General features: G+C 34.9%; 1 protein-coding gene across 3 annotated transcripts in view; it reads left to right on the top strand.

Annotated features, from left to right (window-relative positions):
* Positions 1-23,101, top strand: part of Sema3d (semaphorin 3D) — a 172,759-nt gene that overhangs the window by 122,957 nt on the left and 26,701 nt on the right. For all 3 annotated transcript variants that reach the window (XR_007210077.1, XM_048339924.1, XM_048339925.1), the window contains exons 9-14: positions 2,999-3,113; positions 4,075-4,144; positions 7,608-7,752; positions 16,689-16,911; positions 19,239-19,327; positions 20,881-20,922. Coding sequence is in view for 2 of the 3 variants with exons in the window: in XM_048339924.1 (XP_048195881.1) it covers positions 2,999-3,113; positions 4,075-4,144; positions 7,608-7,752; positions 16,689-16,911; positions 19,239-19,327; positions 20,881-20,922 (684 nt within the window). In the remaining variant the exon portion in view is untranslated. The remainder of the gene's footprint in view (positions 1-2,998; positions 3,114-4,074; positions 4,145-7,607; positions 7,753-16,688; positions 16,912-19,238; positions 19,328-20,880; positions 20,923-23,101) is intronic.

Raw genomic sequence — 23,101 nt, 5'->3', positions numbered from 1 at the left:
TATTTATAAACTGCTGAGAGAGCCCCAGAAAGGATGGTATACACAGATAATACCATGTTTAGGAGATGAACCCTGCATTTTGCCCCAAGGTCAAAAGGCATACTCAATAAAAGTTGGCATGTGACAGCTTCTAGCTACTTTACATGTCTGTGTAAGATTTATAAGAACTTCAATTTTCTGGGACAGTAAAAGCTTCCAGGAGAAGCTGAGCCTCCCTTGTCACTAATCTACCTATTAGTAAGTACTCTTAGAGAATCACAGCAATTCATAATGAACAGTGAACAGCAACCAAATGACCGTGTGGCACTACATTTTCTCATTATATTTGCCTCTTTAAAACTTAGAGATATTGTAAATATATGTAAAGCTGCACAGAGAAAGAAGGTGGGCATCTTCTCTCCTCACCACCCAAGTTGAGTGCATGGTTCAGGCTTGTTTACCTTTAATTTCTTTGTTACTTTCATCTGTATCTCTGAGTAGAAGATGTCAAGACTTTGGGCAACCTAACAACAAAGAGGCTGTGATAAATAGAGTGGAGACAAACAGAAGTGACTGGTGACTAGGGGCTGCTGATTCTGACAACTCAATAATAAATCTATTGTGTTGGCTGAGACAGTTGTGTTCTTTAGAACTTCACAAAAAATAAGCAAGGAAGTGACAATTTAGTACAAAAGTGGTTATCACCCTTTCAGCCCTCTTCTGGGCTGGTGGGGGTGAGGCATGGGAGTGTGGGAGAGGAGATTGTGTAGATTTGCAAACAAATCCCAGGACTGAGAGCTCATCAACAAAGTCAGCCCAACTGACACTTCTCTGCAGGAGAAATACAACTCCTTGTGAATTGAACTTTGCTATCCCAGGTCATGCTTCTGGATGTCTGTAAGAATTACTATCCAGTCATTAAATGCTTATAATCCATTGCTGAGTGCTATTATATAAGAAAGTAGGCTTGTTTCCCTGCTGACAGCAGGTGGCTTTCATCTTTGACCTGGATTTTTTTGTTTGTTTTTTATGTTTTACTCCTTGAAGAACTGAGAAGGCTGCTGGGTGGGTTGGAAGGACTTTTAAAGATAATGTTGCTTAGAGGATTAAAATTTCCATTTGTCAGGCTTAAAAAAATACAGGTACAATATACATTCCTTTCTTATCTGACAAATCTGGAACCAATAGGTTAGAAGTTTCTGGTGATCACTATTAATTATATGATAATTGCAAATAGCAAGGGAGAAATGTTTGAAAAAATGGAAATTTATTGTCATGTTCAAGTAATAGGTTTTCAAAGGAACATGATTGCTCATTTTTTATGAAAAAGTACTGTTTTGCACTTCATAGTATGAAAAACAAAGTTTTATAGGATGTACATTTAAATGTAACAAGATTAATGGTAAATATGGCTCCAAGTATAATTCTTAAAAGTTAAAATGAAATAATTAATATATTCCCTTAATAAATGATTTGTATTTTATTGTAAGCATAGTAGGACCCCTTGACTCAAGTAAATTAAAAATCTTATTCATTTTTCAAAAGAAAATATTTATGTCAAAACAAGAAATAGATCTTTTTAAGGTTGCATTATCTAGTAGCATAGTCATGCATATTTTACTAACATAAACATTATGTGAATTACTCAAACAAAATAAGCCAGGTACCAGTAGCTCATAGCTGTAATCCTAGCTACTCAGGAAGTTGAGGTATCTGAGAATAACAGGGGTTTGAAGACAGCTTCACCAGGATCATCCATAAGACTCTTATCTCTAATTCACACACACACACACACACACACACACACACACACACACACACACACCCAAACAACAACAAAAATAGCAAGAAGAGGGGCTGAAGTGGAGCTGTGGCTCAAATGATAGAATACTAAATAGCAATAAGCACAAAAGCTCAGGGAGAGTACCCCCTACCCTACCCCCAATTCAAGCCCTAGGCACACACACACACACACACACACACACACACACACACACACAATCCTTTAGAGAAGAAATAAAGTATACATTATGCAGTTTGATATGTATTTTCATTTTTTCACATGTACATTATTATGTGTATGTACATGTTGCCTTGATGCTGAATTTGTAATGCAATAAATTTGGAAAGAAATATTTTTAAATTTGTACTGAGGCAAATTTCCAAGAGATGCAAATGCTTTGTTTTTAGGCACAATGTGTTTCATTACTTGGTTGAATATTATTTATTACTTTTCAAAATACTACGATAGCTTTACAATATGCCTCCTTTATTATTTTATCAGCCTACATTAGTTGTAAATGGAAGTTGTATTGTGACAATCCCACAAACTCACATAATATATCCAGTGTCCCTAATCCCTTCATTGTTTGCTTATTAAAACAGTTTATTGTTACCTCCTTATATATGCAAATCGTATTCTTCCTCGCACAACCTTCTAGTCCTTCCTTTACAGTACTCTCCCACCATAGCTGATATATTTTCTGTTGTTCTTTCCTTTTAAGTGTTTATTAACTCTCCCAAGGAATCTTAAATCTTATAAATAACTTACAAGTCAGTGTTATTATTTATTCAACCTAAGTTATCTAAAGCTATGCTTAATAGTTGACAGTAATATTTCTGTCAAAATGACATCTCAAGATATTAATCACATTTTATCAATACATAATCAAAAACCTGTAGAATTCATATCTTATTAATTGTGAAACAAAGATATTGGCTGTCACAGGATTTGATTCCCAGCCCATTTCCATTATTGTAGTCTTGCAGTCATCTACTCATTGATACAGTTAAATCAATGACACGAATTCATTTAGCCATGAGAAAAACATGTGTATTCAAAAACCATTTGGATATCCAGGAAAGATACACAAGTTCTGTTTCTTTTAAAATAATATCAATAACACAGTATAATAGTTACAGTATAATAGTTACCGTTTGTGACAAAAAACAGTGATAGTTGATGACAGAATTTACCTGTTGGTAAATTTTATGTGCATTTCTATTTTCCATTATTCAGAATGATGTAGGAGGACAACGCAGCCTGATAAACAAATGGACAACTTTCCTGAAAGCCAGACTGGTATGCTCAATTCCTGGAAGAGATGGGGCAGATACTCATTTTGATGAACTCCGTAAGTTACATATGCCTTCTTTGCTGGAAAAGTTGTGCTGCCTATTTTATTCATCATTTGTTTTATTTTAGCTCCTAAGACACTGACATGGTTGTTACTAAATTTCCATACACAGGCACATTAGGTGTGCCTTAGCTCCCCACACACACAATAAAGACGAGGTTCATTTTTAGGAATTCTAAAAGTTGTGAAGGAAACAAAATCACAAGTGAAAGATATGAGCTATTAGTCTGCAAAGTCCTAATATCTCTGTAATCTTTTACTTTCTTGGGAACCAAATATACTTCACTCATGCCCTCTGCTGGACAGTATGGGAAATCTGTGATTTGGGTTCCTCAGTCATAAAAATAAATTCTTCTCTAATTTTTCCTCTTCATTTCTCCCAAAATCAATTCTAAAAGAAGTTTTTAAGCTGTAGATAAAGTTATCATCTTTAGCTCTATTTTCTACTTTTAAAATCTTTCCAATGGGCATGTAAATCACTACATCATTGAAGGATTTCATCAGTATTTTGTCTTAAAGTATTGAAGTAAATATTTAGTATTGATGATGACTCCTCCTATTGTATACAATCATATTCACATATTTAATAATCATTGTAAATATCACCTGTACATAATTTAATTACTAAGTTGATATAATCCAAGACAACGTGATTTGTGCTAGAGGGTAAAATATTATTTTATTTTCTTGTTTACACCAGTATGCAATCACTTACTCTCAGCTAGAAATAGTCACAGAGATTATCTATTATAGTCTCTTATTTATGCCTAATTGAAGTAAATACCTCTTAGATTTCCAACTTAATGTCACATAAATAGTGAGACAATTTTTTATTTTAATTTCTTAAGATATATTATGTATACTGTATTTATGTGCTGCCTCGAGTGCCAGAAATACTTTATTTTTTAAAGGAAATATAAAATGTGAAAAACAATACGTCATTTTTTTCCATTAACAGAAGATATATATTTACTCCCTACACGAGATGAAAGAAATCCTGTCATATATGGAGTTTTTACCACTACCAGGTAGGTTCATCAAAATGCTTTATCTTTCTGGGGAGTGTGTGTGTGTGTGTGTGTGTGTGTGTGTGTGTGCATATATGTATATTTATCAACAGATTTAAATGCTTTGTGTGTCTTCCTTTTCAGTAGTATGTCATACATTTCTTTTTCATCTAACCTGCCATTTGTTGCTTTTAAGGCATCTTTTCATATCCATATAAAGCTTCCCTTTGTTGTTTTAATTCCATCCTACTAACTCCTACACTGGTTACCAGTTAGCCAATCTCTCTATATTCTTGTAATACCGAGGGCTTTGCTGATGCACATTCTGCTTCCACGACTACCCTGAGCCGTTATATTCCACATATGGAAAAGCATATCTGTTATTCATTTCCAGATAAAACTGTTGACTACAGAAGTCATATCCCTATGCTACACATACTATATATCTTAAGCTTCCTAGCCATAGTGGTAGTATTAAAAATATAAGAAAATTATTGTGATCATTGACAAAGATAAAATAAAACGTGATGGTTTACATGTGATGTTTTAAATCTCATCACATATAAACCTACCTTCTCTGTACTTACTCATTACCATGAAAAGATGGGAGTGTTTTGACAACTTCAGGGCTTCACTGTTATGGCCAAGAATGTTCGCATTATCTGCCCCAAGAATAGTACTTAGTTAATAGTAACAACAAGACTAAAAGTGTTCTTATAATTTTTATTCCTGTATCTTTGTCTCCTTTCTGCATGAGGTTACTGAGTCATGTTTTTATTAGTGTACATTAGTTTCACAAATGGGTTTCATCATGACACTTCCATCCATGTATATGACATCCCTGTCAACTTTACTGCCTCTATTACACCTCCATAACCCTCGACCCACTTCTTAAATCAACTTCAACTGGTTGCAATCTTTTATTTTCTTACATGCAAATGAATCACTATGACAATATTAATAATCACTCACCCTTTCTGGTAACCTTTGCCCCTTCTCAGAGGCACACCGCCACAACACAACCTGTTTGACACTTTTGTTATTTTTGTGTGTACTAATTGTACCAAGGAGTTTCATAATGGTATTTCATATGTGCATACATTATGTTTCAATCATCACAGTTGTCTGTATTGCTTTCATAAATTGGTTTAATAGCTGTTATTGAGATTCTGCTACTACATTGCATGTGTTCTAGCATCTACAAAGCTTTCTCAAGACTTCTCAAGAACTACGTGGTTAGTGCACCTTTATTTTGTTACCCTCAGTAACTTACATTTGGGTATGTTCACTAGAAAGTTGTTGTTCCTGTACATAGTACTATGTGCATGCTTGGTTCAGGTTTCTGAAGGTCTCTTCTTACCATTTAGTATTGGTGGGAAATGGAGGTTGTTTTCTGTTTTTTGTGTTTTTTTTTTCTGTGCTATAAATGAAATGATCTTAGTGTCTTTGTATAATAGATTTGTAAATTATTATGTATGTAAATTACAACTTATTCCCATGGCCTGATCCTAATTTAGTTCACAATACAATACAATAAATAGAAACTAAAATTACTGGTTCAGAATATTTCAGTAAATAAAACAGTATTTGGTTAATTGTAAGGCATAGGATATAAATAAAAGGCTAAACTGTGTGTATTTACATAAGCAGCTGTTATTTTAAAATCCTTTTTCTTTTGTTAATTTATATCTGAGTATAAAGGGATGCAAGAACAATTGCCTGTAGTCAACCCAGTATCTCAGAACTGGTTTTCTTGGCACCTTTCCATCCCCACAGCTTTCTTTGAAGTCAATAGGTGTTCCACACATTAGATGCAGATATGTGCCAGGGAAATATAGCCCCAAGATAGTTGCTTTTTTTTTTCTTCTTCTTCTTCTTCTTGTTTTATTCCTATCAAGTTTCTGCCCACCCAGAGTGTGAAGTTTCAAGTCAGCTCTTTGTTCCTGGTGCACTTTGTTGTTTTATTTTTAATGCTCCCCTGAAGTCTGAGGTAATATTGGCATCCACGTCATATCCTTTGTCAAGAGGGAAGACATAATTTACCTTCTATATTGGCAATGCCATTAAGCATGCTGCTTTATTACTTTAAAATATCACAGACATTTATGAGACTTTTATGGAAATGACCCCACTTCTTAGCTAGTTTAGTCTGAGCTGCATGTTTATAATTACTTCTAAATATTTACCATTAATATAATTTTAAGAATACTAATAATTGAGTTTCTCTAAAGAATCAGTTTCTGCTAAAAGAATGAGTTTCTGCTAAAGAATCATTAGCATGTTTGTGTAATTTTGAAATAGTAAACCTCTTAGATTGTAAAATGTAAATTCATTTTTAAGGATGTGAATCCCTGAAATATTTTACCCAAATAAAATGGCTTTTAATTTTGGCAACAAAATAATCCCAAAAGAAATATATGATATATGTTAAGAATGTTTATCACTACTTTGTAAAATATTGTAGAATTTCAGAGAAGCTTTTCTACTTTCGAATAATTACATGTACCTTAAGTTTCAGAAAGGTTGCTATAACTCATAATAAGCTTATTTCAAAAAGTAACAAATTCTCAAAGCTTAAAAGTAAATTCACTACTGGGCCTAGTGACTATCATCTGTAATGCTAGCTACTTAGGATGCTGAGATCTGAGGATCATACTTCAAAGCCAGCCTGGGCAGGACAGTTCATGAGACTCTTACCTCTAATTAACCACCAGGAAATCTGAAATGGAGTTATAGCTCAAAGGGATAGAGCACTAGCCTTGAGCAAAAGAGCTCAGGGACTGCTCTTAGGCCCTGAGTTGAAGCCTCATCACCACCACCAACAACAACAAAAGCCCAAGCACACAACTCAGGCCCTGAGTCCTAACTAAAATTAGTGTGTACATGCGCACCTATCCACACACAAATTTACTAAGAATTGTATGAATAAATTATTCATGCAAACACATTAACACCTGAATTTTATTATGTTAATTACATTTAAGCCAACAGATAACTATTAGGCACATATCCAAACAATTCCTTAAACGTAACTAATGTCACTTTTCAGAGTGTAAGAGTGTAAGAGTTACTAAACCATTATGCTTTAATAACTTCAAATGGAAATTTAAAATATGTGTATAAATATTATATCTCTATATTTATCCCTATAGTTAAGTTTTGCTAGATAATTTGTACTTATTGGTGAAGTGTTCTATGAGACTTCACTTCCTTCCTGAAACGTATCCAGAAACATGGTTCTAGGTACTGCTCATGTGCTAAACTGGCTAATTGCCTGTCCTGCAGTCTTCACTCATCACCTAATAGGATTGAGTGTGTGTGTGTGTGTGTGTGTGTGTGTGTGTGTGTGTGTGTGCTTGGTTTTGTTTTCTGGAAGCTTCTGCCAATCAGAGGTTCTAAATGGTTGTTTTCCCTCCTTGTAGTTCTTAGCTATTGTATGCTTTCAATAAATGTTCTCTGAAGATCACCTGGCTTTTTCTTTCAGCTCCATCTTCAAAGGCTCTGCCGTGTGTGTATTTAGCATGGCTGACATCAGAGCTGTTTTTAATGGTCCCTACGCGCATAAGGAGAGTGTGGAACATCGCTGGGTTCAGTATGATGGAAGGATTCCCTATCCGCGGCCTGGCACCGTATGTATCCAACCTGAAAACTGTATCCTGTATCTGAATCCTAATTCTAAACTTTCGAACTACAATGGACTCCATACCAACGTAGCCTGTTGATTGTTCAAGAAACTATCGTTTGTTTACAGGGATGGAGGAGAATTTACAACCTTTACACCCACGTAATATTTTTCTTTTGAATAAAAGTTTTGAGTATTGTAGGAAATAATGGCATATATATATATTTATAGTTAAAATAAGATGCTTATTTTTTATTTTATTGTCAAATTGATGTACAGAGAGGTTACAGTTTCATACAGTAGGCCTTGGGTACATTTCTTGAAATATATTTTAATGAGTGGATTATGCTGCCAATATTGAGTATACCATCATTATGTTCATAAAATGGCCAAAATTATTTGGTAATCTAGAACAATGGAATTTAATTGTTCTGTACTAATCAGTCATCTTTCATTCCTTTTCCTGCACTTTGAACACTATATATTTGTTAGATGCAAAGGGATTTTAAATAACCCCGAATCCAAACTTTTCAAATAGTAAAAGTCATGTTTAAATTACAGAATGAGGGCTGGGGATATAGCCTAGTGGCAAGAGTGTCTGCCTCGGATACACGAGGCCCTAGGTTCGATTCCCCAGCACCACATATACAGAAAACGGCCAGAAGCGGCGCTGTGGCTCAAGTGGCAGAGTGCTAGCCTTGAGCGGGAAGAAGCCAGGGACAGTGCTCAGGCCCTGAGTTCAAGGCCCAGGACTGGCCAAAAAAAAAAAAAAATTACAGAATGAACCAGAAATATGTTTTTTTGAGGTTTATTCATTTGTTTAAACTGTTATTTGTACATTATGAATGAAAGACTAGTGTTCATTGTAGCTATAATTAAAATAGTTCAAGCTGTTAAAATAAAGAAGAAAGAGTTAATTGACTTAATATATGAAGGGAAAAATCTTCATTCTTTTCCTTTTAGGATTTATTCTGAATATATCTTTCAAGAGAGCTAAAATACTCTGAAATCTCTGAGAAACAAATTTTGACTAACCCCTTCAAGTTCCATAAATTATACCTTTTCATAGATTCCTTTTAAGGAGAAAATAGCTGGTGTTCTACTTTCCTCATTCTATATTCATTTTTATGTAAATATTATTATGTACATGTATTATATTATGTAAATATTATTTGGGACACATATTGTTTCATAATTCCTTAGTCTAAATTTATTTCATAAATATTTTTGGCACAAATATTAGGTAATTACTGTTTGTGTGAAAATGATTTTTTGTAATATTGCTTTTAAAATTTACCCCTCCTTCCTCTCCCTCTCTTTCTCCCTCTCCCTCTCCCTCTCCCTTACCCTCTCCCTTTCCCTCTCCTTGTTCCTCTCCCTCTACCTCTTCCTCCCCACCACTGACTGTTAGGGTTCTGAACTAAGGGCCTTGGGTCTGCTAGGCCACATCTCCAGCCTAATTGTTCTCTTATCTTGTGATGATAAATACAGTTAACAAAAATCTGTCATTTTAAATGTTAAAGTATATACAAAATTTTTGTTTAATACAGGGACCATGTTATATAGGTACCAGGTTACAAATCTGTAGAAATTAATCAATTGAAAGGTTTTGTACATTGAAAAGTAACTCTCCCTTTTGTCTCTAACTCTATCTCTATTACTTTTGTGCTTCATAAATTAAGTTTATGTAAGTGAAATCATGCAGAGCTTGTCTTTCTATGAAAGGTTTACCTAATTTAACATAATGTCCATTGTATTTCATGAAAATGTGTGTGTGTATTATCCAATTTTTGTCTATTCATTGGCCCATGAACATTTAGCGATTCTATATCAAAGCTGCTAAGAACAATGCTTCAGTGAATCAAAGGATGATAATATCTACTTGAGATCTTGATTTTAATTTATGTCATTACAATTTTAATTGCCTTACTCATCTGTGTATTTACAGGATAAACAATTTGGGGCTAAGACTATCAAAATAAATTAAACAAAATATTTTGCACACATAGGCACAAATTCCATCCTATGATACTTAGAAATTGAAAATGATTGTGAAAATGATTGCAGGCTAGTGCTTTCAGATTGCTCTGTTTTTAGGTATACTGGAAGTCTGGAGTGCTATATAGAGGATTTGTTGTTACCTTTCCCTAGCTCCTGCCTGCTGAAGCTATCTGTACTATGTGATACTCAAAGAAAACTTACATTTTATACCATACTCCTGAGTGCCAGCCATCTCTATGAACTAGCAGTAATGACAAAAAAAAATCAGGAAACAAAAATGTCAGTGGTGGATGATTATTTGCAAAGAACAATGAAGAGCTAGTTTATGTCAAGTATTCTGCTCTTGGCTACTCAAAATCACTGCAACCAAATATGAAACTATGTAAACGAATGTATATAATATATATAATATATATATAATGTCTTTACATGCTCATTTCTTTAGTTCTTTCAAAATAATATAGAGATAGGAATGGTGTCACACTTCTTTAATACCAGCTCTCAGAAGGCTGAAGCTGGAAGGTCATGAGTTTGAGGTCAGCCTGGGAAACCTAGTAAGAATGTGTCTCACAAATCCAAAAAGAAAAATGAAGTCATTACAAGCACTTTCACTTGCTTGTCATGCTATTCTTATGTCTTTCTAAATTATGCTATTTATTTTGGAATATAGGTGATGAAATTGGGAACATTATACATAGGATGTGAAAAGTCTGTTACTAAGTTCACTTTTCCTAAATGAACTTCACCATTTTAAATTACTACACTCATAAAATCATTGGATTTCTTTTTCACAGTATATCAAGTGACTGCCCTTGTAAAATTTGAGCATGTAAGAACTGGGGTGGATGATAGAAACCACATAATTCACCCTTATTTTGCACAGGAGGAATGCGATGCCCAGAATAATTAAATGACTTTTCCAATATCATATTGCCAGGAATAGCAAAGTGGAGAAGAGGCTGATTAGAGTTTTCTGATGGGTCTACTTGCCCTCTTCTTCGTGGTCTCTAATATCTTTTCATTCCTTAATATGCAGGTAGTAAACTTCTGAATGCTTACCTGAAACTAACTGCATGTCATTGGATATCCTTTTCTGACATCCTCTTTTATATGAACTTGTTTTAAAGCACTCAAAGCTGCATAATTTTTATGTTTTACACAATAGGACATCATCTGATATCATTACTCAGCTAAACTGCGCATATAAAAATAGCATTTCTACCTTTGGTTTTGTGTAGTGTTTGACATGAGGGAGGCTGTACTTCCTTTGACCAACTATCACTGCTAACCCCCCAGCCTTGCTATGATACACTGCAGTGCAACTAAACCTGGAAAGTCACAAGGAAGTGTTGTAGAATGCCTTCACTTAAGTGATCTGTCTGCCCTCTGGTGTCCAAACAGAATATTTGTACATATGATACCTTATTCAATCATTACTAAGCTGGAGGTCGGGGGGGGGGGGGGAGATATGAAGTTGCAAGTGAAGTGAAATATTAAAATCAGATGTGGACACCAAGCTCAAGTCAGGCCAGAGCTAGTGATATGCCAGAACACTGTGGCCCAGAATCCATGGTATGCTGAATACATGCCTAACACCAGCTCTGCCTCGATTATTTATTCCCCACCAAATGTATACACCTTTCTTCAAGTTGCATAGAATGAATCCATTCTCTAAATATTTTCCCTACTGTAGGGTTTTTTTTGGCATCATTTCTTTTTATTTGGACAAAGAAGCTTTGAGTCCCAAAAAAATAACAAAAAAATCAATGGGCCAACCTCCTTTATTATTCTTATTTTCCTCTTCATTGCCCTTCTATGGTTTATTCCTGACTATCATGTGTCATGTTAGTGTGAAGAAAAGAAGAAATCAATACTAAAATGTGGTTAAAAGCTGATTTAACTAAACTTAAAAATGTTTTGTAAATATTGATAAGAAGAATATTGAAATGTTCCATAAAACCTATTACATCTCAAATATTCCTTGAAGAAGCATTTCCTTTCTTTAATTCTATTTTAAGAGTTCAGATCTTTTTTATTCCTAAAAGTATATTGATAAATCAATAAGTCAGTCATAATTTAATAGTGTACTATATAAATAGCATGTATGTTATTTTTTTATTTTGCTTTTAATGGTTTAGAGGTTTCAAACTCAAGGCCTTTTATTTACTAAGCAGACACTTTTATTCTTAAATTTCACCTCCAGTTCTACATCCTTTGTTATTTTTGAGATGAGGGTCTTACTTCATGCCATGTCCAGCTCTTCTTTGAGGAGTCTCCAAAGCGTCACTGTGCCCAGGTTCATCTTAAACTGTGAGCCTAGCCTTTTAAGGCTGCTAGGTAGCTAGGGTTATAAGACTGAGCCACTGTCCTCCGCTCAGAAACTATCTAACTCTCAACAAATGTAAAATATGGAATATGTTTTTTTAAGCATTTCAAACCATTCTGAAAATAGGAAGTTTTCTCATCCACAACTCATCATGTGGGATTTTCCTATAGAGAAAATTTCAAAACATAAATATTACCGTGTCCTCCATTTACAAAGGGCTTATTATCCCTTTTCCATCCATTTCTTTTTATATTTTGCTATGAGATCAACAAAATATTTAGACTATAAGTGTAGGTGTAGCTAATAGTTGTTTATTTCCTACCAATTTTTAAAACCTTTTATCCCCCTAGAAACAAATTCTTCCTATGCAACCCAGATTTACCAGAAAATTGCTGTATGTCCCAGATGAGCCTTGAAATCTTGACTTTCCAGCCTCACTCTTCTGACTTACCGGGATTAAAATGGTATACGATCACAAACAACTACCCTTTCAACATAATAAGAGACACTGAGAAATCAGAGCATTCTTTTGATTCTAAGCTTACTAGCACATCTGCCTTATCATGGTCATCTACCACTGACAAGCCCTGAGTCCTGTGGCACCCTCCTGCTGTGTCATATGTTAAATAAAGAAATTAATCAGGACACAATCTAGCCTTTCATGAGATTAGTTCATAATTATGTTGCACAAAAGAATTCTGAAGTCATCAAGAGGTTTTGGACAATATGGGGGTAGAGTGGATAGAGAATGAAAAAGCAATAGAGGAAATTGATTTAATTAAACCATGTGAACTATGAAATACCACAATGGGCTCCCTTGTATAATGAGTATAACCTTAAGAAATGGATGGCAGGAAAATTAAATAGATTCTGGTAGGTTTGGGTACCAATGGTCAGGTGAGGGTGCAGAGAGAGGATGAATGAGAGTGAATATGCATGTAAAAGAACAGGTTTCAATAGGAAACTATTGAACTTGTAGTAAGGAGGGGAAAAGAAAGGGATTGAGGGTGCGGATCTGACTGGAGTACATTGTACACATATGGCAATCTCATAATGAAATTTCCTTGTACAACTAATACATGTGAATATGAAAAAAAATGAAAAAATGTAGGAAAAATTTGCCATCATAAAAAGAAGATTACAAGAAGAAATAATGATAGGAGAGAGAGAGAAGGAGAGGGAGAGAGGAAGAAGAGGGTAAGAGAGAGAAAAAAGATGGACTACTTTATTTTTGGTAAATAAGTAGGGTTTTTCTTGTTTCCTGTATCTGTTAAGACTGAGACTTAGATTCATCAGAAAGGGAAAGTAGCATTTTCTAAATTTGCATTTTTACATGATACATTTACATTTCATTAAATTTACTTTCCCCAATTGTTGGAAATGTAACTCTAGGCCAGTGTTTCCTTGGGCTTCAGCTTCCCTCCCATCTGTCATTCCTCTGATTTGTTTAAAAGGAAACTGCAACCTGTAGAGAATAGCCCGCAGCAGCAGAGGGAGAAAACTTTTAACAGCTGCCTGGTGCCTTGCCAAAGGGCAAAGTTCTCTCATTGGATAAAAACTATTTTTCTTCTCTTCTTATCCATTGCTTCCCTCTGCACTCCTCAAGGCGCTGCACAAACACTGGGATCTGCCAAGCATAACAGGCTCACACCTAGCCAGCTGTGCGGCCCGCCATGCCGACAGGCCGCTGAGCAAGGCTTGTGGCCGTGGCTTTACCCTTTCATCTCAGTCTGTCCAGGCAGCTTCTCCTTTCCTCTTCAGCTCTGGAGATAGTGTTTCCAGCAAGATACTGTCATATGGAAGTCTGACTAAAAGCTCTTCGTTCTGTGTATCTCCCTCTGCCATTTAGCCCCCTCTCAAATTTTAATTTGTCTTAGCAATTTTCAAAACTGTTGGTTCTTTCCTCCACTCACCCTAGTGAAAGTGGTAGAAAGTAAGCAAATGCAAAAAAAAAAAAAAAAAAAAATCTGTGGCTGAAATAAAAGGCTCTTCAGGAGACATTCAAGTAGAATACATTTACAGCTACAAATTAAACAGATATGTAAATATGTTTGTTTGAATTTTAAATATCTGAATGTGTAGGTATGACAGAAAACTTTTCTAGAAAAATTGGACAAAGTTTCTGAACACTTTCTGTTTTTCTTCTTTCCTACCTTTCTTTTACCTTATCATTTGCATGGTCTCATGAGTTAAGCCTGTGTGCTGCTAGATACATGGTATCAAAGCAAAAATCCTCCCAGACTAAGTGTACTGGAAGAACAGTATTTCCTTCATATGTTCTATCTTGAACATTGGGGCATAGTTCTCCCCAAACCCTTACATTTGTGCACCCTTAGCAATGTGGAGAGAGGTCCCTCATACGAGGAGAGGGGAAGGGCCTTCTCCCTTCTCATTTGCTGTTAGTGAATAGAAACCAGATTTTCCTGCTTTTCTTTTTTTTTTCCTCACGTTTGATTATACCTAAGCCTTTCTTTTTTTTTCTTTTTGTCAGAAGCAAACAATGAGAAAGACTGCCTGATTTATTTTTTGCCTACTATTTATATCTTTTTGGTTGTGCTTTCTTATATAAATCTATGCATTTATTTATTTACTTGTAAACGACAAGTGTAGTTTCAGAGGCACGATCTGTTTCTTTTGAAACTCTAGCGACTACAAAGTCCAAAGACATTTTCTCTTAAGTTGGAGAGCTCTTTCAAAAATGTAATGCAGGCAAAATCTTGCTTTTGCTTTGATTTTAATGATAGACCAACCAGACTGAACCACAGGCATTATACACTGTAAGCCTACTATGAATGGAGCTTGACTAAGCCTCAAACATGCAGCCTGTAATTGGGTAAGAGCTTTGTATTATCTGAGCTCCAAGCTTAATCTACTTAATATAGGGTTCCTTCCATTATCAAGTTGACAGATTCCACTTGGCTGAAGGCTAAGCGCTCGAAACAATGATTGAGCACACAGGCTTCAGTCTATAGACCAGCCTCCCGTTAAGGATTTGCTAAATAAGTACCAAATGGCTAATGATGTAGGGCCCATCTAATCTCTTAAGCATAGTCCTGGGACAAATAACTAGAAAAAAAAAAGAGAGAGATCAATTTCTTAAATGGCAGGGAAACAAGATTTTTGTGAAAGACAGATACTATCAAATTAATTAGAAAAAAATCATTGACTTCTTATTCAGGTATAGCTTTTTGATGCTTCTTTTGATACACAATGAGACATTATTATTTTATCAGTATAAAATTTGGGGTCATGGTTATGTATTGCCACTAATTCCAGGATCTTTCAATGACCCTCTTGAGAACATTGAAAAGTACAATTTGTTTTTGTGGAACTGATGTGATCTAATTAAGCCCTAGTGCAAATGGCCTGGTTCCAATTCATCAAAAAACTAAAATACAAAGGAAATATTTTCATATAAATTTTCTCTAAAGTTATTCTCTTTCTTACTATGCATAACCAATCAACTATAGTTTTCCATAGCAAAATAATTCATTAGTCCATTAAGAATTCAAATTTGCTAATGATAATAATATTGTTGTGTATGGAAGTACTTCCTTGTCTTGCACGATTTTGAACAGAAAGAATATGATTACTGTGGAGAAAAGAAAGGTAAATTGTAATGCAGTTCTTTATAGTTTAGACAAAGACCCATCAAATTTTTTTTTTTACTCTGTATTTATTTGAATTTTTTTCTCACCACCAGAGGGCATCAGCTGCAAACTATTATGTATCTGGTGTACAAAGTCACATGAGGCAATTTTAGACAGAAGTGGAAAATTCCCTGAGGGTTTCTTCACAGTTCCTTCAGGGAAAGAGCTGTCGAATTGTTCACAGTATAATTTTCACACTAGTTATAATAAAAGAGATGGGTATAGTTTCAAACTCTTGAAAGTCTTTGGAAAGTAACTTTAGTGAGCTATTCACTTGTTCCATCTTATTTTTAAGAAGCATAGTTAAAACCAAACTGAAATTCTATTTTGTTTAAAGGAAATTAAAAATAAGGCTTCATGTTCTTTATAAGTTTTTTTTAACAATTATTTCAACTAAAATTTCAAGTATCTTCATTAGAAACAGTAACCATCATTAGCAATATTTTTTCATAAGAAAATATTACACCAAGTAAATACCATTAAAATATATAACAGACGGGCTGGGGATATAGCCTAGTGGCAAGAGTGCCTGCCTTGGATACACGAGGCCCTAGGTTCGATTCCCCAGCACCACATATACAGAAAACGGCCAGAAGCGGCGCTGTGGCTCAAGTGGCAGAGTGCTAGCCTTGAGCGGGAAGAAGCCAGGGACAGTGCTCAGGCCCTGAGTCCAAGGCCCAGGACTGGCCAAAAAAAAAAAAAAAAAAAAAGTATGTATATATATATATATATATATATATATATATATATATATATATATATAAAACAGACTATTTCTAAGGGGAAAAAAAGCAGATTCCTACACATAGTGTAGGAATACTACATTCGTTTAAACCTGCATATCACTTCCACATTGACTGTTGTCTATTTCTTCATCACATTCATGATCTGCCTAGAAAGCTTCATTGGCAGTCAGTATAAGTTTCTCAGGTATATAATGTCTATTTTTGTCCATATTTTCTTCAGTGTCCGAGCAAGACCTATGACCCCCTGATTAAGTCTACCCGAGACTTTCCAGATGATGTCATCAGTTTCATAAAGCGGCACCCCGTGATGTATAAGGCAGTCTACCCAGTGGCAGGAGGACCAACATTCAAGCGGATAAATGTGGACTACAGACTAACACAGATAGTGGTGGACCATGTCATTGCAGAAGATGGCCAGTACGATGTAATGTTTCTTGGAACTGGTGAGCCTGGACCTGGACTAAGCTTTCTTTCAGAGTAATATTTTAATAGCACATTAATAAAAACCTAACCTTCAAAAATATTTCTTGGTTAAAAACAAAATAATTATTACCTGCTATTTGTCAGTGTTTCTATAAAAGCTACAGTGTGCTTTTAAGTACTAATCATATTTATATCCCATTTGAGATTGAGATTTCAAATAAAATATATTTGTATATTCTGCTTGATTCATGCTGGCCATAGATTAGGTGAGAGTGTGTGTGTGTGTATGTGTGTGTGTGTGTGTGTTGTGTGTGTTGTGTGTATGTGTGTCTATAATATGTTGAGTGAGTACAGGCAAAAATTCAGTAATTAAGGCTAAACAGTGTTTATGCTTGAAATTCACCTTGCACTGGTTTCGAGAATCACTGATGTAAATGACATTGGAGAGTTTTCAAAAACATTAACTATTGCTTTGTAAACATTTTTAAATAAAACTTGGAAATAATTTTTCATTTACTTGAATTTTCTGGATACAATGATTTTTATGGATTCTCATTATTGGACCCCATTTTATTTTATATTTTATTTATTTTATTTTTGGTCTGCCAACTTAGTGATCATGAAATGATTAATATATTTAAATTTTTACCTGGTGGTGGTGGCACTCAGGAGATTGAAAAAGGAAGACCATAAGTTCAAGGCCAGCCTAGGCTAGATAACAACAACTTAAAAAGAAATCACAGGTGATGCTATTTATTTAGCTAGTGTGTAAGGTCACAGGAGGCAATTTTAGTCATGCATATACACACATAGATTTTATACATACAATAATTATTTATTTGGCTAGTTCCCCATATGTGAGAAAGTTTATACTTCTTTTCTAATATTGAAAGAACTATTACCAGTGAAGAAAGCATATATTGTTAGATAAAGGTACTGTAGTCTAGATAATTTACACTGCCTAATGGATTCAGAATTTCATGAAGAAGTAGACATTAATGGAAAATGCCTTTAGAAACTGTTATTTTATTGGAAAGGTTTTTAAGAATGTAAAGCAAAATTAAGATTATTTAACCTTTAAATAACCCAATTGTTTTGCAGAATTTAGGTTTATTACCAAGCATGTGTTAGATAAATTTCAAAGACTGGTTGTTAATGGTTGTTAAACATGATTATACTACAGAGACCCAGTTCCAGACCAAGACAAATAAGAGAGCTCCCAAGGACTACAAAATGGCTTTTTAAGGGTCAGAACTTTAAATAATTAGTCTTAGTGATTCTCATGAGCTTGACGTTTAATTTGTGAAAGTTCATTTGTCTTTAACAGTTCACTACTGAAAATGCAATTCAGCCACAAGGTGGCAGTACCTAACTTTCACTGAGATGTTAGGTAATTTTTGGCTTTTAAAAAATATTTAATATGCATTTTTCATAGGCATCTCATGTTACTGAATATCAAGCAAATAATACAGGGTATTTTGTACATCACTATATATATTAGCAACATCATATACATCCTTATACATCAACCACAGTATTCAGAATCTTAAAGACATTGATTTTGCATAAATAAAATACAAATTAAATAATTTCCTTTCCTTAAAGTGCTCTTTTGGCTATTTCTTGCTTTCTGCCACTTATAAATCTGAAGTATAAGTTAATTTACCTAAGATATCATTTCTAAAGATTAGTTTTGTTTTGACATGATTTCCTTATATTCTGTCTTTTAAAATGAATTGCAATTGTTTTAAACAAATGTATGATTTGGTTTATTGAGAATGATTTAGAAATAGAATCTACCTAAAAACCTTGAAGTTTTGTCCATGTAGACTGCTTTAATGAGTATGTGTTCATGTTTAATGCTAATAAAACAACATGTATCTTAACTTTTATGATAAATTGAGTATAGAATGCATTAAATAGATATAGATATATAGAAATGAATGCATAATTACTAATTTCAATACATTTTAAGATATCCAAGGTATACTAAAATATATTTTAAATATATAAAATATATTTTATATAAGATCAAAAATACATTATACCCTATCATTTAACCAAGATTTAAATTAGGCATATTTTTGTGACAAATATGTTCTACATATCCATCTTTTAATATTCATTTTATGAATATTTACATTACTAGCTAAAATGCTGTAACATTTCAAAAAGGCAAAACCATATACTTAAACTTCAATTCTTACATCCTTTATTTGATAGATTTTTTTTTTGAAAAAGTTATGGGGAAAAATGAAAGATTTCTATATGATAGGCTTAAAATTAGATATTGAATATAAACAGCAGTACACTGAGTTCTGTTTTTGCTTTATTTTATTTTTTACAGATATGGGAACAGTCCTAAAAGTTGTTAGCATTTCAAAGGAGAAATGGAATATGGAAGAGGTGGTACTAGAAGAGTTGCAGGTATTCAAGGTGAGACACAATCTGGAGAGATTTCCAGAAGGGAGAGTGAGGCTAAGTTCAAGGTGAGACTCAGTCTAGACAGAGTTCCAGAAGGGAAAGTGAGGCTGAGTAGTCAGTCATTGCTTTGGGGCACATTTATCCAACACATCATCACTTTTCCTAGAGAACTCTTTGAAATTAGCTTTCCCAATTTCATTTTCTCTAAGCATAGGCAAGGGTTTTACTAAAATGGGACCCACCTTCCTTCATAGAGGGAACCCATACTCCTGGGATTGTCTCTCATTACTACATTCTCTAAGCATACAGTCACACAAAGTTCCACATTAAATGAAAGCCTGGAGTCCTATCCTATCCATATGCTTTTCTACTTTATAAGTTTTATTTGCAAGCTTTTCCCAATTGAAACCGAACAAACTAGAAGAATATAATAAATCATCTGTATCCCTGCTTTTCTGTACATAATTTTTTTTAAAGCAGGGATTGCATAATAGTAAGTGCTCATGTACTTTAAAGTCTTCTCATTTTCCCAAAATAGTTCATCTTTAAGAATTCTCCAGGTTTGGAGAATGTCTTTGGCGCTTAATAACAGGTTCAAATTGAAGAATTCATTGTAGATCTTCAAGGAAGTTTAATTTTATAAGTATTCCCTGAAAATAATATCACAAATAAAATTATACTTCTTTGAAAAGCTTTTTGAAAGTGTGCTGTGCTTTTCTTACATTTTTAATCCGTTATGTTTTTAAAGAATCCATATAAAGGGAAACATCCATTGCCTTAAAAGAGAATAAGTGGAGAGCCCACCACTGTGAGAAGCTCAAGTTAATTAAAATTCTGGCTTCCCTTGGATCCTGTTTACATTGTGATGATAATAGTGGTCAAGAAGTTAATAAGAACAAGACCAGCTATCTGGCCCTACCAAAACAAAACCTTGGGTGGCTCCTAAGGGAAAAGTGATGTCAAACATAAGGGTGAACCAAGAGGCTTACATAAATTTGCCATAATACCTCTGAAGCATGTTAGGACAAGCCATGTTCAAAGCATGTTGGGCAATGGAAAAAGGGAATTGTTCTCCTCACTGAAAATTGGAAAGGGCTATTCTTTGTTCTTTTTTCTCACTTTTCTTCCCTTTTATTTATTTTTTTCTCCAACTCTGCTATTTGTGCAATTTTTTTCCCCCTAATCACTCACTGATCTGAGTAAGAGCAGAATGGTTATGGAGCTGTTGTTGTCGATGCTAGTTTAAATTATATGGAAGCAGTTTAGCTAAGAATATTTAGAACATGGAGAAAACTTGTAACTGGAAGCAATTTTCATTGCAAAATTACTCATAGAGATAGGTAGTTTTATCTAATAAGATTATTTGATTATTTTCATTATTAATATTAAGCCAGAAGAATCCTTACTCATTGGGGTGGAAGGAAAAGCAAAGAATAACCCCCATGCACCCATAAGATAGCCAGCAGTTTCACTTCAGTAGACTTTGGTAAAAGATAAAATGATACATTAGTTAACAAATCACCTGTCAATCATTATTTTTATTGACATTCACCTTCTATTTTCAGCACCCAACAACCATCTTGAGCATGGAGTTATCTCTAAAACAGGTACTTGCTTTGTGTTTGGTTTTTCTTTGTTTTTTTGACTTTTCAAAATGTTTCTTCTTTCCTTCTGTTTCTTCTTTGTTCCCTTCTTTCCTTCATTCCTTCCTGAGAAAGTGATAATGAAGTTTACTATGAAAGGAATACACTTTCAATACATTGAATCAGTACATTAGTGTACTAATAAGAAATTCCTAATATTAGGTAAATATCAACTATGGAAGCAATTGACAGCTTCTATCAATGTTCATTTGAAGAAACAATGGAGATGGAAGGTTAAGTTGTAAATAATATAGAAAGCTTTTAGATTATGTATAGCTCTTGTTGATTAGAAGACACTCAGCTATTGGGAAAAGAAAGGAAAAGATCATTAATTGTACCTTGTTTTTCATTTTCTTTGGCTCTTAAAATCTGAACTGTTTTCTGGTCTCATGTGGACAACTTTCTGTCAGAATCCCTGTCCCAAACCATTAGAAAGGATTTTAAATTAGGGAGTAGGTGTAATGAGGTCCCCACAAGGGAGGGAGGGGACCACAGTGTAATGGGGTTCAAGGGTGGGGGGATCCCCCATGCCTCCAAGAGTCCACCACTCAGAGACAGTCTCAAGTAAAAAGATGGATTTATTGGGGAAGCAAAAAGAATACTGACCAGCCAGGGACACAGCCCAGACTGGGGAGCTGGGACCGCAACCTTGAAAAGCAGGCTGGCCGGCCAGGGCCACAGCCCAGACTAGTGAGGGAGCTGGGACCATGCACCCCAGACCACGCTGGGGGTGGGATTATAAAGGCAAACACCACATGGTCAAGCTTGCCACATGCAGGTGGCCAATAATGTTACAACATATACAGAGCATGCCAGGTCACAAGCAGGTGGCCAATGGAGTTACAATCTGCCTCATAGCAACCGTTTGTACCAACCTGTCATTTTAGTTAGACTTGGTTCACGGATTTGACGGGGCTCACATGATGCAGGTGGATATGCCTACTCATGGGAGGGCACAGGTTTAACCGTGAGCATTCACAATCTCATCACAGTGAAGGGGAACTTCTCTGGATAGGGTGGGGAGATCTTAGTGAAGATGGAGTCCGGCTTCTGCTCTCTTTAACTAATCTGAGATGGAGTCAATCTGACACCCCTCAAAAGACAATGATGGAGCTGGCCAGATCTGACTTCCATATTACATAGGGAGTTGGACTGTCTTGGCAAACAGCCAACTGTCAACCTTCAACTCAATACTCACTATTGCAGAGGCAAAGTTACAAAACCCTTTCACTCCAAGGTTCATTGTGAGTTTAAGATTACTTGTTTGTTCATTTTGTTTTGTTTTGTTTTGTTTTGTGTGGTGCTAGTGATTGAACCCAAGTCATTGCTAAGCAAATGCCATACCCTCAGTCTTAGTTTTATCAAGTCTTTTATATTGGCTTGCTATTCATGTCACTGTGTATCTCAGGTGAATTCCAACTCTGAATCTTCCTGCCTCCACTTCCTGAGTGCTTGATTGTAGACATAAACCTTTCTCTCTCTCTCTCTCTCTCTCTCTCTCTCTCTCTCTCCCTGTCCCTCTCTCTGTAAATAGACTCTGATGATGATGATGATAAGTGGTTGATTTCACTTATGTGATGTGGCAATATGAATCTTAATTAAGAGATTCAGGCTTAAATTTCCATTCCTATATGCACTCTCAAATTTTAAGAAAATAATATAGGATAATCTATGTTCAGCACATTGGTAACCTTATTTTAACTTATTCTGTCTGTAATATATAACAATTATTAGGGAAACTAAACAAGTTTCTTCTTAAGTCTTTTCCATTAATGTATTCCTTCATTCAACATTTCTTTCTTAATTTATATTGGGAATTGAACTCAGAGCTTCTCCCTTGCTAGACACTTTATTGTAGCTTTAGCTATGAACATATTTTTCTTTCACACTCACTATTATGCTTTGAGGGTGGAGAAGTAAATGAATGGCATAAGGAATACCTCTAGCAGCTTATGGTAGAGCTGATAGACAAGGAAGCACAATAAAAATTTACAGAATTATAGAATTAAAGGAAAGTAGCTTGAAAGGAAGCTGGATAGGACTGGGGAAGTTAACTGAAAGAAGAGATATACAAGCTAAGCCAAAAAGAATGCTGTATGGGGAGGGGGTGGAGGAGCGTACACCAAGGGGAAGCATTAAACCC

Source organism: Perognathus longimembris, chromosome 2 (assembly GCF_023159225.1).
Source record: "Perognathus longimembris pacificus isolate PPM17 chromosome 2, ASM2315922v1, whole genome shotgun sequence".
NCBI lineage: Eukaryota > Metazoa > Chordata > Mammalia > Rodentia > Heteromyidae > Perognathus > Perognathus longimembris.
The sequence above is the reverse complement of the archived record's forward strand: the minus strand, read 5'-3'. Positions and strand labels throughout refer to the sequence as shown.